General features: G+C 36.3%; 1 protein-coding gene across 1 annotated transcript; it reads left to right on the top strand.

Moving 5' to 3' along the window:
• Positions 1 to 1,225: 1,225 nt before the first annotated feature.
• On the top strand, positions 1,226 to 19,210 carry LOC122536439 (RNA binding protein fox-1 homolog 1-like). Its single transcript, XM_043668810.1, has 4 exons — positions 1,226 to 1,408; positions 13,503 to 13,669; positions 14,923 to 14,986; positions 16,060 to 19,210. Exons 1-4 carry the CDS (start codon positions 1,316 to 1,318, stop codon positions 16,102 to 16,104), a joined length of 369 nt encoding a protein of 122 aa, XP_043524745.1. The 5' UTR covers positions 1,226 to 1,315; the 3' UTR covers positions 16,105 to 19,210.
• The last annotated feature ends 484 nt before the right edge of the window (positions 19,211 to 19,694 follow it).

Below are 19,694 nucleotides of genomic sequence, written 5' to 3'. Positions count from 1 at the left end.
TTTTTAATAAAATGGGTTTTTGTATGATAAGAGGTAAGTGAGATGGATCGATGCTCTTTTGCAATTTTCAGAGAACCAGTGTTCGTTGATACTGTGACACGTTCAGGTTTGACACGTTCAGGAAATTTAGCGAGAAATCGATATTTTTTTTTTTTTTTTTTTTTTCAATTTTTCGAGTGTAATTGATTGCGTTGTGGAATAGCTGTTAAATTTTCACTAATGGTATTTGGAATACCTGCGAACTGGGTCGAACGTGCCAGTATTCTCGATTTCGGTAAAAATTACTCCTCTGTTTCGCGATATTTCGGCAAGAGACGTTTTCCACTTTATCAAATGTATATAAAAACATATTTGATAATATATCATTGTATAATATATCTTTTTAGTATTACTCGAGGAATTTAAAAAATACGATCAATCAGAATAGTTTAACATGCAGCTGTCAAATATCGAATATTTTATAGACACTGATGTGTTTATTGGTCAATATTGTACAAATTCTGGAGAAATGACAATGTATCCTCATATTTTAATCGAAATGAAATAATCATGAAATCTACATGGTACAACTCAAAGTTAAGAAAATGCATTCTTATTATTATTATAATTACAATTAAAATAAATTTCATTTGTATGAAATTTTCCATTTATTTATATGTTCTTCTCAATATGAGAAACATACTATGTTTTTCTAATTTTAACTAACAAATTAATTGAAATCGATAATGTATCCAAGACACTTGTTTTTGTTCTTCTAAGTATTTGAAATTTCACAGACGTATGCACAGAATTTGATGGCTGACTGTAAAATTAAAATTAATTATCGTAACGCGAACTTATAAAAATTAAAATAAAATATTATGACCACGTCGAATGCAATGACATCGATTTAAAATTGATAAAATAATTCGTCACATTGTATCTCTATACATCAAACAATCGAATTTCCAATCGGACGACAAAGACAAACCTTGGAAAACGTCTCTTACGATTCAATCACTGCACTCATTGTCGCGTCACAAGATCGTGCAGCATCTTGTTGCATTTTGTCGCCTGATTTACTCACCATCCATTCATCTTCCACCCTTCTTCTTTCATTTTCTCACGTCACGTTTACTCAAAGTGTATCACGAACATACAAAACACGAAATCGATTTTGAATACAATTTACACGAAAATTGAACGAACGAAAATAATATATATATATATATATATGTACGAGTTCGTTTCTAGGTTCTATAACACTAACAACAACAACAATAATAATAGTAGTATTAAGCAACGACGACACCAACGACAACGATACATCGTTTAAATGCGATGCCACATTAAAAATCCATCCGAATCTGGCCGGAATTTCTTTTCAGGTTTGCCGTTTGTGTTTCAGGCTAAAGCACCCGCCCTGGAGGTAGGAATTTTAAGGGTCCGCCCTGAGTGATCTCTCTCTTCGCCCGTTGTTTGTCTATATTATTATTATTTTTTTCTCCTGTTTTTTTTCCCCCACTCCGTTATTCTTCAACTACTTAACCCCTTTATTTTTGTTTCTTCTCTCCTGTCCGGTATTTTTTTTCTTTTCTTTTTTTTTCTCCTTTTGTTTTTTTCTTGGTGGTTTCTCTCGTTTGGACCTGGCCGATCAGGAGTGCTCACCGATCATCGTACCAACGTCTCTCATAATCTGTATCACACTTTACTTTCTTACTTCGTTCGATATCGATAATTTATCTTTCGTTTCTTTCTCTTTTTCTTTGTCCGGCAATTGCTTACAAAAAGGGAAGCCAGCTCTGATCTCAATGATTCTTTGATATGTTGGTCAAGGTTTATTGAAAAATTTTGATTTTTCGTGCGACATACAATACTTGTATATTATGGGAATATATACATGCACATGTACTTCATCTCATAAGATAATTTCTAGATAAATTATATACATTTGTGTTTGTAAGTTTATATATATATATATATATATATACATTTAATTGCAAATTATAAATTAGAATACGAATTACAGTTCAAATTAAATTTGAGGTAGATTATATTCATAATCACCAAGTAAATTCTATTTGACCGTAACTACTTAATAAAGTTTCACGATATTACTCAGAATAATGACCTTAACAGTGTACTTGTATTAAGAAATCATCAAGATCGAAGGAGCGGGGAGATTTCCTTTTCATAAGTAATTACTTTCTGTTCTTCCGATCCTAAGTATTATAAATATTGTCTCTGTCGTTGCGGTTCTTTAAGCTTCTTCCTCTGTTCTATGCATCTCGTTCCCGAATGTTTAATATCTATCTATCTCCTGTTCACACTCTTCTTGATTTTTTGAATCAGTGTAAAGCATGTGATTGGTAGTTTTTTTGTTTTTACTTTACTCGTTATATTATCATTTTCTCTCGTTTCTTACTTACCTTTTATTCTTCACTATTAGAAAGTGATATATTCTTACTCTCTGTTCCGTTTGTCGCTTTTCACGTAGGCGTACACGCGATATATTGTATCTTGAGAGTATTAGAGTATATAGGAAGTAATGTGTGTATTATAATTTCTCCAACGAAGGAAACAAGAAAAGTTTCTCGCCGACGACTGCAATTTTTGTCTGTTACGAGATCGCCGAAATATCATCTCGACTACTGTTTTCGAGTACATTCGCACAACGTACGTGATAGTTCTCATTTCGAAGCGATGCAGAAACAACCGGATGTGACAATTTATTATCTTCTCTTCTTTTTTCTTTTCCTTTGATTCTTGTCTTTGATAGTTCATAAAGTGTTAGTTATCAATTTATTTAATTTTTTATGAATGTTAATAATGACTATTTTTATGAATTATGAATTATGACTGTTTTATGAATATTAATAATGAGCTTACATTGAATGAAGTTATGAAACAATTTGTATAATGCTTATGAACAGCAATGCCAATCAATCAGTCTTGCTCAAAAGTTTGGAACATGCATTCTACGATGGACTTTATCTTCGTGAATACATCTATTGTCTAACTATTCTCAGTTCTCAGAAAAATGTAGTACAAAAATTGATTTCGTCCAAAATTACCATTCATTTTACTACTTTGTACAAATCTGCAATTATTGAAATATTCTCAGTTGTTTGTTTCATTTGAAAAAATGAAAATTTAAATTTTCAATGAACATATATAATCACTGTCAGTATTGTAATTAAAAACATCTAAGTTCAATCATACAAATAAATCTACAGTTTCATTGTCGATTGGCTGTCACCGATTTTCACAAAATAATTCTATTGAAAATATTAGTATTTCCACAATGGTATTAAATAATTATTTTCATTTACGTTATATTATGTTACTAAAAAATTTATCCCGTGAAGAAGAACAATGACCATGCTCCAAACTTTCTCTCGGATTTTCTTGCGTTCTAAAATCCTAACGAGTGTAAAAAAGAATAGGAAACAGACTTGCTCGCTCGAGAGATTCGAGATTCCCATTGTTTCTGCATCCCTCCTCCTCCATTAACACAGAGACGAGACACGTCTGAGCTGCGAGCAAACCGGCTGCAATTGGTGAGCACTCCGCAGAGCCGGCGAGTATCTTAGAAAGAGTTGTTTAGCTAGTTTAGAGAGTTGCCCCGAGTTCATCCATTCCCCTCCACAAACAGCCGCCGACACCCCATGGCGACAGATTCATCCCCGCCCCCCCCCCCCTTGAAATTAGTTCTCTGCCGGCGACTTAATCGAGAACGTGTTAGCCACCCCTGGCTGTCTCGCGACGGGGGTGGTTTCTCTAAGCTTTTGACGAAAACGAGCGTGGATGTAGCGAACTGCTGGAATTCGAGATGCTCGAGTACGACGCCTCGAGTACCTCCGTCGTTCGATCCTCGAAACCGTCGAGTCCAATCATCCTCCCCAAATGTCAAGCTTGAAAGCTTTTCGAGGAATTGACGATTGAGAATTATGGAGAGAGTTATTTGCAATTTCACAGAGTTTTCGACTCGTGTTCTCTTCTTTTTTTTTTTTTTTTTTGAGTTCCATTGGAATTTCGAGGTTTACGTACGTAATTACGTGAACGACGTTCAGCTACATACGTGATTGCGTAAGCTGTATATACAGGCTGTGGATTATTATGCAAATTTTCGAATAGAATTTCGTTTTGGCATTTTGAGAATTGTAACGAGCAGCATTTCACCGGGGAATTCTTATTGATTTGAACTCTTTGGGATTTTAACTCGTGTCTGACCAGCGTTCGACCAGATCTACTAATGTCGGTACGTGAATTCTAACTTTACGAACGTAACGTCAGAGAAACTTTCAGGGAAACTCTGGCATAAAATAAGAGATTCTACTTATCTTCAGATTAATTCATTCCTTTACAATAGAAAAATTTGATTTTCCGAGATTTGCTGAAAAATTTAAGTAATCGTATAAAGATCCGCAGTCTGTATGTAATATTTCATTTCGCAATGATATCCAAGACAAACTTACGTGAACCAAATATAATGTCATTGATCTTATCACTAAAGTATAACATTAGTACATTAAAGTGTAATATTATCATCTTGAATTTTACATCTTGATCGAGTCTTTCATATTCTATATACAGATATATTTTTGATATCAGAAACAAATTCAATTACAAATTGTACAAAAATCGTAAATACTGCGCTGCCGGAGGATTAAATATTACAGTTATTTCGAGCATATCGATTTTCACAGCAAGAAACTTTCCACGATAGATACATTCCACCGTAGTTGCGTTCACCTCACGCATTATGTACATATGTACTACGTAGCTTGTTCGAATCGGTGATCGAGCTTCGAAGGGATTCTCACGATCTGACGTGGAAATCTCACCCCTTATATCTGTGTAGAGCTGAACGTGAACGTTTTTCTTTAGGAGGCATGCCTCTCTCTTTTCCTTAGGAATATTAGACACAATCATTGGAGAAAATGTCTTTTTAGCAAACGTAGAATGTCGTCGAATTCTTAGAACTCGTTAAGAGAAATTCGAAATCTCGATCCTTCGAGTGTGTTCTACTTTTTAGCAAAATTGGAGTTAGCTTTGTCGGAGTTTTTTTGATAAAGTCAGCTTGCGACAGTAGTTCCTTTTACTGTTAGTGTCATTGTTTCCAAACCAAAGGATACTCAGAGAATTTCGATTGAAATGTGAACTGAAATTCTTGAGAAGAACGAAACAAGATTATGTCGCAATAGATTAGCTTTCAATTAACAGTAATGACTGAAAATAAAAAAAAAAAAAAAACCTACAATATTACGCTCTTCTAAAAACTTTTCTAAAATATGACTTACATTTAATTAGAATTCTCATAAACCAAAAATTCTTCGTACTCTTAAATATTCTCATACTATTCGCGTCCAAGTAAGAATTAAACAGAATGAAAATATGCTCAGCAAATAAATAGACTTGCTCAGCGAATGAAATAAATAGACTTGCAACTATAATCAATGACTCTCCCCGAAGAATTTACATTTTATTTTGTTATAATTTCGCAGTATTTACGTAAAAATTAAAAAGAAAAAGAAATTACGGTAGAACAAACTTCGTTTTTAATTAAAAAGCAACGGGAGTACAAACAAGCCGATGATCAATTTCAACGTTGAACAGAATTATTGCATACATTTCATTTGCAATTTTTTTTCACCAATCGATTTACATCATTATCGCAAAACGATAATTTATATTATCAATGTCTGGTAGTATTTTAATCGGAATATTCTTGATACATTTTCACAACTTTTCACAATGTTGTGAAATAATAAAATATAAAAGACTGCAAATCATTACTTGGTACTTGATAGATAAATGAAAGCTTGTTGTCTGCCTGTTACTTCGGCATTTTATTTCATCAAAAGCAAAAGAATAACTGTCGCAACCATTTCATTGTCAACCATTTAAAAAATATTTTCCAATATTCTTGCGAACATTCACTTTGCCAACAATTGTCAATTCCCAGACTCTGAATCGACGTGAAATAAATTACAAATCGATGCAAGCGTACAAAATTCCGCTTAAGGAGAAACGGGAAAAGAAAATGAAAGAATCGCGAAAATGAGGTAACGTTGTAAATGAGCCACGAACGATCGACCAACGTACGTAGATAGAGAGGCGAGAGGACGCGTCGTAAATTTGCAAGAGTCGCGCGTGCGTTGAATCGCGGCCGCGGAATTTTCCGCGGCTAATTTCCTGCTCGAGAGCCGCGCCAACGGTTCGATCCCCATCCGGCGCCAGCATCGGCCTCGTCTTTACCCGCCTCACGAAAACCGGCCACGAGGAATCCTGCTTGTCGGCCAGGATTTACGAGCTTTTCAGGAAGAGAGCCACTGGTCCGCGTGGAAGCTCTCCCTCTTCACTCTCCATAAATCAACGTCGCGTCATTTCGCGCGTCCGACAGCTTCATTCCGGGTATTTCGCTGAGCTTCCGCCTTCCAAACTGCCCCGTTAAATACGATAATTATTATTCGGCGGGGACGAAAAATAAAAGGAGAAAAAAAAAGAGAGATCGAGGATCCAGTGTTCTCAGTGGAAAATTGAGTGAGAGAACGTTATAATCAAGCACTGACACTGATATCGGCTCGGTTAGGCTTCTGGTGGTTTTCAGAAATTTGTATTATTTGTAAATTTGTATAATTCCAACGAATTTTCCTTAAATAATGTTATGACGATTGTCATTCGTAGAAAAGGATTGAAAATCCAAGCTCGTTCAAACGAAATCACCCTTCCCGTGTTTTCGCACATGTACATTTTTACATCTTCTTATAACGATCAAAAGTAGCTCGTAAATTCGAAAGGAAGCCGTCGTCGAATCAACTTCTGTTGAAACTGAAGTTCGTATATTCAGAAGCAACGTCCGATAGCTGCTACAAATTGCCGAAAATCCCGTAAAAATTCTTCCGACCAATTAGGACGCATCGACTTTAATTTCCGGGCTGGTTCGAAACGAAATCACCTTCGCCGTGATAGCGGGGAGTGGATCGTGGAGGGGGAGTAATTATCGAGGCACGTTGGGTGAAACGTTACGTCGGGAGAAGAGAGGAAATCGTTAACGTAACATCTGACCCGTGAACCAGGCCGGCGTAAACGCGAGATCCTCGGTTGCGGTTTCGTCGTTTCACGGGACGAAGGTTTCAGAATGCGAAAGAACAGCGCGGACGGAAACGGGCGTGGAAAAAGGGAAAACTATGCGACGAACGTTGTAACGGTGGTTTCATCTCCCCACCTCTTTTCCCTTCCGCCGAAAATAACCGAGAGTTAATCGACCCTGCCGGGAGGGGACGCATACTTAACCACTCTGGAATTAAGTATCGAGTGAGAGCCGCTGTCTCATGTTCAAAACGTTTCCAGAAAAGGAGATTCTAATTCGCGTCTTGTTAACGGTACTTCTCTTTCACTTGGACGTTTGCGAAAGTGTACAAGAAACTTTGCGGCTGTTGATAAATATGTATATAAAACGTTTCTGATGATTTTAATGTAAAAAAAACTGCATTTAAGTATATAGTCTACAGAGTGCTTCGTATAGGAGAATTCTGAAGTACATACACGCAAATTGTCATCAGATTTCTGTTTGGCACAAAACAGTATGCTATTTTTGATGTTCAATTCCAGGATTTCTGGACAGAAGAGTTCGAAAATTGAAAATTCGAAGGATTTAAACGATTATTGAATGAATTGAAATAGGAAAGGAACTTGTTTCACAACCTGGTGTTGAAACGAATATGCGATCAAGTAGTTATTTCAGAAATTGGTCAGACGTTACATATTCTACAATTTCTTTCTTCAAATTGAAAATTTAAACTAGGACAGAATATTATTTTCTCTGAAAATTGTCACTATTATACAATTTACTAAAGTTTAACAGAGGCTCAAAGTAGATATTCCCTGCATTGATCAGACATGAACCACAAACGTTCAATATTCTAGAATTTTCTTTTACTAAAATCAAAAAAATCTTCTTAATGGTCTATTAAATGATATTCGTTCAACTATTAAACATTCCTTAAATATTTGACGTATTAAATATTCCTTATTTATCCAAAAATAATCTTAATTTAGTATCCGTAACTCCGCTGAGGAGTAAAAGTAGATTATCTTCGCGTTGGTCAGACATCAATTCTTCACTTTCTACCATATCGTAGCATTTTCTCAAAGGATAATCACCATTTCCCAACTAAAATTGTTAATCAGCTTTCTGACCTCGTGAACCAAATATGACGTAACGAATTTACATCATCGACGTACACAAGCTCACGAGATTATCGAAACACCCACTTGTACAGCATTTAACGCACATACATCGTTTCTTATTATATGAAATATTCAGAAATATCAATTCTTATCGTTCTATTGAAAATTCTTCTTCTTTTCTTTTTTACATAGTTATTGCGTAACATTACAGAAAGCAGTTTACACAAGGTTAAATAAAACACGGCCAGAAAATTGTCCGTCGCGGACGGGACACCGTACATCGAATATTTCCTCGATTTTCTCATATTCTCCGGCGCTCGAGAACTTCCTGCAAACGCATGAAAATATCCACGGTCGCGAGTCATTACAGTACTAATGAAATTCCACACTGTTTTCCGCAACAGAACGTTCCCCGCGGGCGAGCGTTCGAATACTTTCGCCGACCGCTTCTCTGCCCCTCGAATCTCAGCTCGTACGAACACAGGCGAATAACGGTAATAAGTTGCAGGATATCACGTTTAAGGAACGTTGAATAATTTCCACGGTCAGAGAGAGGTCGGTTGGTTAAACAGCGCGTGGAGAACGCGGCAGGCCAGCCAGGAGAAGAGTCACTTGACCCACATACCGCGGGATATATACCACCGGCCGAAAATCGCGCGACGTGTCTCGCGTTTGAAAACGAATCGCGACCCAGATACTTTTCCCCCCGTGTGTTTGTGTGTGTGTGTGTGTGTGTGTGTTTTTCTCCCGTTTCTCCGCGGATACTTATTTCCAGCGTCGCGCCTCCGTCCTTCGATCGCGATGCTTTCGTCGCCCGTGAGTTTCTGGCGCCGTCGAAATCGTGTTTTCGTTCCCCCCGCCAGGCAGCAGGAGAATTATTATATTAACGGGAGTTCCGCGACGTTCAAAGGGATGGGAAGCTTTGTTCCTTGGTGTCTCGTGTAACATTGATGGAAGGTTAACGATTTCTAATTTCTTCTCGATGCTCATCTTGGAACAAGTAGCTTTATCTTCCTTTTCGGTTCTCGTCCTTGTTTCGCCGATTTTTTGAGAGCAGTGTTGGAAAATGTTTGGATTGATTTGGATTGGGGAGCTCGATTTGTTTCGACAAAGATATTTTTGAATTGGTTCTGAAGAGGTTTCGAATGTCAATCTGCAAAAAATTATTCGGATGTCGATGGTTTTGATCATTCTGCTAGTTCGAGTGTTAAATTGTCTAATTATTATTATTAATGCAAATTCAAATCTATCTATAAATTGTAAAAAGATCTAAATCGTCAATATCGGGCTAATCCCCAAAGAGTTAATTGTGGACCGCAATGTCGAGATATTGATTTGTGATCCACTTTATTCCCTTATTTAGTTTGACTAATTTTAGACTACGATGTCGTAAACGTAGATTCCAAAGACCTATCTCGACATTGTTATTCGATTTTCGTTCAAGAGATGTGAACTCAAAGTACCATTTTGTTGAAATTCTACTATGAGGAAATCTACTTAAAATCCTAATATTAGTCTCTAAATTTCTCTAAATGTGGCATCATTCAGAATATAAAGGACTGGCAGGATGATTTTCGATTGAATCGGCGTCAGCTTCCCTCGAAATGCGCGGAACATTTTTATGAAAGGAGAGATCGGGTACAATTATTGCGCAAAATCTTACAATTTATGATTTATGAGAAAATTGCTCGATGGACGCGTTGCGAAAGAAAGCGACGCGGTTGGAAGGCATCATTAATCATCGGGTCTTGAAAAACGTTCGCTTATATTTCGATGGTAACCGTTCCATCTTCGGAGGAAATTTCGCAAGCTCTAAGATCTTTCTTACACCTCGAATATTAAATATCCTCGCGAATTTTTTTTTGTCAAATTTTACTGTTAGGTTAACACGTTCGCTGCTACTGATGATCAATTATCTCGGATAATTCTACCGAAACGAGAAGTTGAAATATTCTTAATAAAATTCTAATCGATTCTACTAAAGCAGTTTCCAAGTCTGAAATAATTTAAGATAATTTTTATTTATTATATTCAAACAGTTAGTTATTATATTTCGTTTAAATGTTAAAATTACTTAAAAGATTTAAAACACTAAATTCTAATTTGAAATACAAACATTCCAATTAATTCTGCTTGAACAATTATTCTGGTTCTAATAACGAAAAAAGGAAGATTTGAAATTGCTAAGATTTTAACTAATTTTGATATATTTCTGACTCTAAGAAAAATTTGAACTATTCGTACTAAAATTCTAATTAACGCGACGCTTTAAAATTTTTAAACTCGTCTCACTAAAATTCTAATTAGTTCTGCTCCTGAATGAAATGAAACTCTAAATGAAACTCTACTTAATTCTACTGAATCTGAAAAAGTTCTAAAGTAATTCCAATTAAATTTGAATTCCAATTAATCCCACTAGTGACTCTATTATGTCTCTCGCTCTCAGAGATATTTGAGGAAAGAAAGCAACAAGCAACATCTCAAATACCTTTCCAAGGAAGGAACAACCACCGACGAATGGCAATGTTTCAGTAGCAGCGAACTGCTTTCAAGAGAAAGAAAGCCAAAACTCGTGTTCTCGAAAGATCCAATTTGTCACTGCTTCGCGGAATCTATACACCTAATTAAAAGATTCTAATCTGGCAAATGGTTCGTGTTTCATTAGCGAGAGGAGCTGGCTAGCTTCGAACCTTCGCTTTCTAGCCGATGCTAAACGACTTTGTTCGAGAAAAGGGTCGCGGGATTTCCTTTGACGATTAATACGATTCCGGAATTGCAAGTTTAATAAAACAGGCTTCAATTTCAGTGGACTTGAGCATTCTCCGACAGACGGTGATGGAGTAAGCCTGACTTCAATCCGTCGAATGCAAAATTCAATGAAAATCGTTTGGGGTAGAGATACGTCTTTCTTACGAACGTCAAATAGAATTGCAGAATATTACGTGCAAATGAGCAACGATTCAGTTTTGTTCGAAAATTCATAAAATCATAATAAAATATTTTCCATATTCATTCATAAAATATTTCTACATATTGAAGTAAGATAGTATTATATTTGAAAGTTTACTTTATTTGACAGTGATGCGATAGAAATACGTTGAAATATGGAAATTATCAATTGAGATAATAATTTTTCAACTTTGTTATCTTAACTTGACACTGTTATCTTAACTTTATATTATTATTAAAGTTTATATTATTTATATTATTATTATTATCAAAGATATATTAACTTTTTACTAGATAAATATTTGCAAATATTAATATTAAATAAATATTTTATGAATATACAGTACATCATCGTCTCTCATTGCTACGTGGCTTTAAACAACCGAATTAACAGATCATTATGTTTCACAAACGTGAACAGAGTATGAACGTGAAATTGTCGTTTCCTACAGAGAAGGCGACGAATTAATATTTAATATTGTGCCGAGATGAAAATTCTTTTATCCTCGTGTGTCGCACGAGATGAAAATAGCGTAAGAGCGTTTTGACAGGTGAAATCCCATGATAGAGAGATATCTTTAGAGGAGGTACACTTGCACTTTAGATGCATGCACGTAGATTCCGCGCTTCCGCCAAGAATAAATGGTGTACTCGATGAATATGTCTTAATCTCGACGTGAACATCGATACCCGGCCGCGTTCGAAAGTTATCTGGAACACTTATCGTTGCTAAACTCGTTATCAAATCAATCTTGCCATTTCGTTTCTTCTTTCGGACATTGTTATCCTACGATAGAACGTCTGATTCCTTCATCTGCTAAAACACTATTTTTTTCTTTTTTTTTTTTATTAAAAAATTTATTAACGAAATTAAAGAGAATTAATTCCTCCTTTCGGATTCTGTTCTGTAATAAACGATTCTTGTATTCAAATAACGTTCTGTGTTTTGAAAACTTATTAACGAAGAAGAGATAAAATGTAACTTCTTCAAAGAGATGTTCGACAAGTTGAATAAAATGAGAGAGAAAGGGAAAAAAAAGCCAGAAAGGAGTAATCATCACAGAAATCGATTTCGACGAGTAAATAACACGTAATCATTTTCGCATCATTCTCTGTACATAAGTCACGCCTCCCTGAGCTTTTGATCGACAGAAAGCAGTAGCTTCGAGAACCATATTTAGCCGAGTGCTCGAAACTTTTTACTATCTGCACATCGTGTCGCGTATGGGTGAAACAGTAGTTCGTTGTTCAAACAACGCACGGATATAAAGGAGAAATACCCGTTCTACGTAAACAAAATTGGGAAAAAATGTCGCGAACGAACGATGCACGCTTGTCTCATCCATACGCTTTAAAAACGCATCCGTAAAGGTCCTTGCACGTTGGTAGAATTGAGAACGACTCTAGTTTTGCTGAAAAATTCTGCAAATAGCTGTGGAACTCTCTGGTGATTAAAAAGACTGAATGTATCTTTCTTTTTTTAAAGCCTTGTACAGAAAAACTGTAAAATACCCGAGAACCAATTTCCCATTGAAACATCCGCAAATTATCGAAAAGATTCGTATATGTTGAGATCGTAAATTGAAACATCAAATGATAGAATGCTCTTCGAATATCAGATTATATTCACATCAAGTTTTATATATCATGAGCGCCTGGTTTTTGTAAAATCTTTTTAGTTATTTGTTGACGTTAGAGTCTTGTTTTCATTGTTAGAAATTTGTACCAAAGCACATTGATCAAACATAATGAAAATAACATGATACAAAGAGAAGAAAAATCTTTTATTTATATTTTAGATATCATCTTCAAAAATTCACAAACAAGTTATAAATTTGTAAAATATCCAGAGAAATTCGTTTGCAAAATATAAATAACAAAAGATCCTTTTTCTCCAAGATTCTCATCATGATCTTCATCAACTTTCATTTTAATTCCACAGAATTTAATGCTAGAATTATCCATAATTAATCACGTTGATCCCCCAAAGAAAAGAAACGCATGGTTCTAAACTTACAGCTACGAAAATTACTCGTTCAGGCCAGTTCCAGCAATTCTATCATTCGACGAGAATTTTACGACCTCTACCTCCTCCCCCCCCCCCCCCTTGTACCCCTTCCGTCAAACAACAATCCAGGGACCAAGCAATTTCTTCATCAAAACTACAACCTCTCCCCCCCTTACTGACTCTGGCGAGCAAGGGCCATAAACATCCTACGGGAGGAGAGTTCCAATATTTGCGAAACGTGCAGGGAGCGTTTATGAAGCGAACGCGGGAAGAGGACGCGTTAGTACCGTTTCTCCGCTAGGACATCCTGTCTGGTTCTGTCTTGGAGCTTGCTTGAGCCTTGCATGGCGGGTCATGGTTCCTGTTTCAGGCCGCGGCAGCAGCAGCTGCAGCGTCACCGTTGCTGAAGACGCCCCTCTCGACCGCGCAGCAGGCCACCTACGCAGCTGCAGCGACCTACACGGCAGTGGCTGCGCGCGCATACAGCGCAGCTGCAGCTGCGGCACAACCGGTCGCAGGATATGCCGCAGTCGCGGGGTAAGCGCATCACTATACTCCCTACTGAACGCCTCCTTCGCGTTATCCCTCGGGCTCTGCACTCCCATCTTCTGCCCTCCTTCATACGCGTATGTAGTAGATTGCACCCCTTACGGTCTTCCGCGTGGGATCTCCCTTTTTTTTCATTTTTTTTTTTTCTTTAATTGAAGAAGACGATACGTCTGCTTCGAAGTCGCGATCGATGAAGAGATTCAGTTTGATTATTTCTGGAGATTAGTACCGCGGGATAATTAAGGGGTAATTGGGGGTTAATCGTTCTTGGGATTTTAAGTATTTTTATACGTGTTAACTAGCGACTTCAACAAGTGATTGTATTTCGTTCGCAGAAGGGAAGCGTCTTCATTACTAGGGGATAATAGTTTTTGTTTTTTTTGTTTTGGAAACTTTTACTGGTACTAGGCAGCAATTCCAATATGATTTGCATTAGAATCTTGTTCAGAGAACGAAAGTTTCTCTAGATAATTTAGAAATTAATCTTCTACGAGTCAAGTTTATTTTTTAGTTTGATCTTTCGTATTCTAGAAACTTTTATGATATTATTACGTTATATTAAGTAAGATTTTTAAACGTACATACGTATAGGGTTTTGTTTAAAAAAGAAAAAAAATTCTATAACTTCCCTTACTCTCACTAGTAAAATATAAAGAATTAATAGGCGAGAAATACTCGGTGTCAATGCAAATACATTATTCGTCGTGCAATTAAATTATACTCATAGCTTAGAAAATTACTTATATAGAATTGAATTATTTTATAATAAATTGAATTGTTTTACAAGATAGAATTCATTATTGTAAATATTGAAGAGAGGTTAAAATGTTAAAATTTTTTTACATCCTTTTAATTTTTATTCATCAATCGAGAAGACTATACACCAGACCGTAAGGGGTGAAAATTAATCGAAACAACGTCGTATGTCCTATGTTCATGACATTCTACGAATCTAACTTCAGACATACTGAGAAAGATGTACAAGGGGAATCCGTTCCTTCCAGAAGAATTCGTCGTCGTGGTCGACCTCTTAGAAGTCGCAGATACCTCGAAAGCCACCAACCCGATGATCCTCACGTCGAAAAACCTGACAGTCCCATTGAAAATCCTTAGATAAATCCTACGTTTGTATCTCCTTTTATTTGTCTACCCTTCATTTGTTCCACGACCATTCATCGAACAATTGTAAATGATGTTTCAATGGAGAAGATTTTAACAAGCTCTCGACGTTGATGTTGCAGTTACGGGCGTGAATACGCCGATCCCTACCTTGGACATGGTATTGGACCAGTGGCCGGCTATGGGGTAAATGCAATTTTTCATTTCTCGAAATAACAAATGAACCCACTGATTCACCCCTTCCTGAACGCCCTTGTAAATTTATCAAACGATTTGTCGAACGATTAATAATTTAATTATTCTTGCGAATTCATTACTGAGAATTAATAATTGGATTGCGGATATGTTCTGCTTATTTTTTTATTTTTCGACGCTTTTGCGAATTTGTCATCGTTAATTAATATCAAGTAGCATTTATTATTAATGATTAGCAATTTAACTGCGAATATATATTTAATTTTTGAGCACTTTCATCGATTTATTACTGATTAAGAAATCTTTTTTATTTTCTCGCACTTTTGTAGATTTTTCATTGAAAATTAATGTTACATAGATAGTACTAGTTATTAACATTCGTTAGTTATTGTAGTATATTAATTATTAATGGAGAATATTAGTGGTAGATATTGTTAGTTAGTAGATATTTCTTTCGTCCTCAGACACTGAATTCGTCACTGGTAATTATTGTTAGATAGAACATAACACATAGAAATAATAATAGATTTAAAATATTAGATAATAGTAGATGTAGTGTTTCTTTAGAAACGTCTACTTCGTGACTTTATCACTGATAATTCATTAAATTATTTCTTTCACTTTTGAATTTTGTCTTAAATCTATTTCCAACAATTAATCCTGAAATTATTTATATCATTGAATCACAAATATAATATTGTAGATTGGATTATATTCGAATTAGATTGCTTAATTTTAAAGTTTTCTAATTTAAAACAAAATGTAGAGTATTTTAAATTAAGAGAATATTTGTGCATATTCATATTTGTATAATAATTCGTACACTATTTCCAGAATTACATAATATTAATTTGTAACATATACACTGGGAAATTATAATTTCTTATAATTTCTTTTGATGTAACTCCCATTATCGAAAACTAAATTCCCTAACATTATTCTCTATAGCATCCAACATATCTACATAATAATTTCCATCGATCATAAAATCAAAAAAAGATCTTCCTAATTCTCTAATATTCTCTGACATTTAACACTGATCGAAAAACGAACGGTTTTCGCAGGCGACCGTATACAGGGGCGGCTACAACAGGTTCACGCCATACTAAGGATCGTCGGATATCGGAGCGCGAGCCTTCCAAGTACACCGTTATACTCAGCTGAACATGACCAGAAAAAAAAAGAAACCGACACAATCATCACCGTCATCCGCCATCGATCACGATCAACCCACGAAGCGATGCCTGGATCCTCCGCGCATGCTGACGCTAGCCTTCTTCGTAGCCCCCGACGCGAAAGATCATCGACTTCGGCTCTCGTCGACGCGGTAACGGAAGTCTTTCATCACCGGAATCACTCCTGTCCGGCCACTATGGACAACCAAGCCATGGAGAAACTACCCAGTTAAACTGCGAAGACGTCGCGCAAAAATTCCACAGAAGAGAAATAAAAGGAAAGGATGCACAGAGCACAAATAAAAAAAAAAAAAAAGAAACTGCGACCGACGAGGAGAGATTAAAGATCGCGGCAGATTGAAGAACTGAATCGGAATTAGATTTGAAGGCGTGCTTCAAGTTCGAGATGGTTCTCGACTGGGACGGCAGACGACAAAGGTCTGTCGTCGAACTTTCGAACCCTGATCGATAGTAAGAGGGCCGGGACGGGTGGGACAGGGACGGATGGGTAGACAGGGAAATTGGTAAACTGAATTAGCAGACAAAGAGGACCCGGTTAAATTGAGTTTTGTCGGGAACATGTAAAACACTCGTGTTAAGTCGTGTTAAGAAAGTAAAAAACCTTTCGTCCAGTGTCCGAATGGGGATGAAACTTGCGAAATAGATTCGGTTCGGAGCGTCGTGGAGCCGTCGATATTCGTGTTTAAAGGAAAACATGGCATCGCTAAATTCAGTTTAGTTGTCCGTTCGTGTCAGGGAGTTCAGACCCGGCAGCCATTCTGTCGCAAAATCGAATGACAAAGTGGAGAGGGAGGGGAGGGGAGGGGCAGGGAACGTGTCAAATTTAGCCGGTGTACGTGTATATATATTTATGTATATACATATATATATATAAGTAGATAGATATAGATAATTGATCTAGAAATCAATTGTAATTATGCAATTCGTTGCTCGTGCACGTTTCTAATAATCGTTCGGGAGGAATGAAAACTTTAGAGAGAGAGAGAGAGAGAGAGAGAGAAAAGAAAAAAGAAAAAAAAAAAAGAAAACGCGTTCCAGGCAAGAATTTTTATCACGAACGAGACTGTGGGGCCGGGAGAATGGCTTAGTATTTTAATCGCGTAAACGTTTACGAATCGAATTGATTGTACGATGTAATTTTGACCATCGTGATCCAGCGGATGGGTGAAAATCACTGAGTCATAATATACAAAGAATTTTGTACATACAATTCATTATAAGATTTAACCACGGAATGAGAATACTTTTGAATATGAATTCAAAAAGAAATAGGCAATCGATCGTTTCTTTTCACATTTTCTCTTTATTACTATTATTATAATATTGCTATTATTATCATTATTATTGTCATATTACTATCATCATAATTATTATTATTATTATTATTATTATTACTCTTATTATTACTTTTTTTTGTCCTCGTGCGAGAAATCTTTTTGATTTTCAATTTGTCGCTGTAACGGGATCGCTCGAACGAAGGATTCCTCTAATCATGAATCGAAAACGCTAATTGTCAGACGCGTGATAAGACGGAACGGAACAGAGATTAGCTGTCACTAATGGCTGCCGGAAAGGAACTCTTGCTTCGTGTCGACCAGGTAAACGCGATTTCCGGTGACATTTGCCACGCGATTGGCGATTCGGCCAATAAGGAAATAATACACGCGAGACGTAACCCTTTTTAGGTAGCTAGAGACAACCGTTTAAACCGTTTAAAGGAGAGGGGAAAACGACGACGAGAGTTGAAACGAAGCAGTTACGCGTGACCGGTAGGGTTTCTATGCCAAATATGTGTGTGTCTATGTTGCGCGTGTGTGTGCGTAGATTATCGCGGCTGTAAAGAGTAGTTTAGTAAATACAGTACCGAAAGAAAGAGAGAGAGAGAGAGAGAGAGAGAGAAACCTTTTAGACAACAGGATTTAATCAAGTCAATCTCTACCGGTTCCTAATCGAGATTATGACAATGTAACGCAGCTTTTTCTCAATACTCACGACCTCGTCGACGCTCCAACTGCAGGATCGAATGTGGCAGCCTTTTTTTCTTCCTTCAAGGATGGAAAGTTTTCATTTCGAGGATGAGAATAGAAAGTTTGTAGATCTTGGAGCTCGTTGATCGAGGTTTCTGCGCTCTCTTATTTTTTCTTTTCTTTTTTTTTTTAATTAGGTTTCTGGCGGAGGAATTGGAGTAGAAATTAATTCGCGGTGTCGGTGAGTTATTTGGTTGGACGATGGCAATCTTGATCTCAAATTTAGAAACCCTCTCGATCGATTGGAATTCACGCGCAACCCTTGCTGCTTTCTTTGCTGTTTTATTAATGATCAAAGAGAAGTATGAATTCTTATCGGCGAATTTTTATATATTTTTTGGGGGAATTTCAAAGCTCCACGAAATGCACATACCGTGTAAAAATATATTATTACATATACTACATAATTTTACGTATTACATGTAAAAATATATAAAATATTCAAATATAAACAAATTCAAAGAAATAAATTTCTATTTAGAATCAATCTCTCTTTAATTATGTTTACCTGCGAAGATCGCAGCAGGGTTAAATTTACATAATGTATCAACTGAGAAAGTAATTCCAATTCCTCGATAGTTGAAGTATCTGCGTGACAAGTACATGTACACAATTAAATTTAACAAAATTGTAACGGAACTCGAGTCGAGTGATCGAGAACGCTGAAACTGATAGACTGATCCTTTGAATTCTGAAGCAATCTCTAAAACAATTTGTCTCAGTACACTGTCTAGTTCCTTACGTGATATTTTCAATATTGTTTCTCCAATTATTAATAATTATCCACCGATAGATCTTCCTCTCATTGTCACTAAGAAAGGAAACTAAACTAAACTCACTTACTCCTATTTCTTTCTTTCTTTTTCTTTTTTTACACTTTTCATCTCAAACAATGAACGAAGTTCATAATGCTCGTTCGAGTTTAAAGTTCCTCGCGTTTAAAGTTACCGCGTTCTCGATCACGGGATTACCCGGTTTCTCGAAAAGATCGGCAAAATCTGTCTGTTTTCTTCTTTAAGCGTAATCACGAAGGCAAACGGAAGAATTAGCAAACGAAAGAGAGAAAGAGAGACTCACACACAAACACAGACACACATAAAACACAGAGTACTCCGAAACAGAAGGGGTAAAGAAAAGAATGCAATAGGAAAATGGTACGCACATTGAACCGAGTGCGTGATAATTTTTGTTAAACAGAAAAAAATGAAACTTCTTTTTTCTTTAAAGAAAAAGAAATTCTAGTTTTTGTTTTGTTTAACAGGGATTATCAGTCACTCGGCTATATAATATTATATATATATAAATAATATATATATATATATATATATATACATATATATAGGTCGCGTGACTCAACGTGAAGCATAAGGTCGAATGCGAGTGGCCACGAGTGAATGAACTTGAAAGAATGAAAGAGAGACGTAGAAAGAAACAGGCGAGAGAGAAGGAAGCACGAGGAACAAAATGGTAATGGAA

The sequence above is a fragment of the Frieseomelitta varia genome, unplaced genomic scaffold (genome assembly GCF_011392965.1).
Source record: "Frieseomelitta varia isolate USP_RPSP 00005682 unplaced genomic scaffold, Fvar_1.2 scaffold_835, whole genome shotgun sequence".
Classification (NCBI taxonomy): Eukaryota; Metazoa; Arthropoda; class Insecta; order Hymenoptera; family Apidae; genus Frieseomelitta; species Frieseomelitta varia.
The sequence above is the reverse complement of the archived record's forward strand: the minus strand, read 5'-3'. Positions and strand labels throughout refer to the sequence as shown.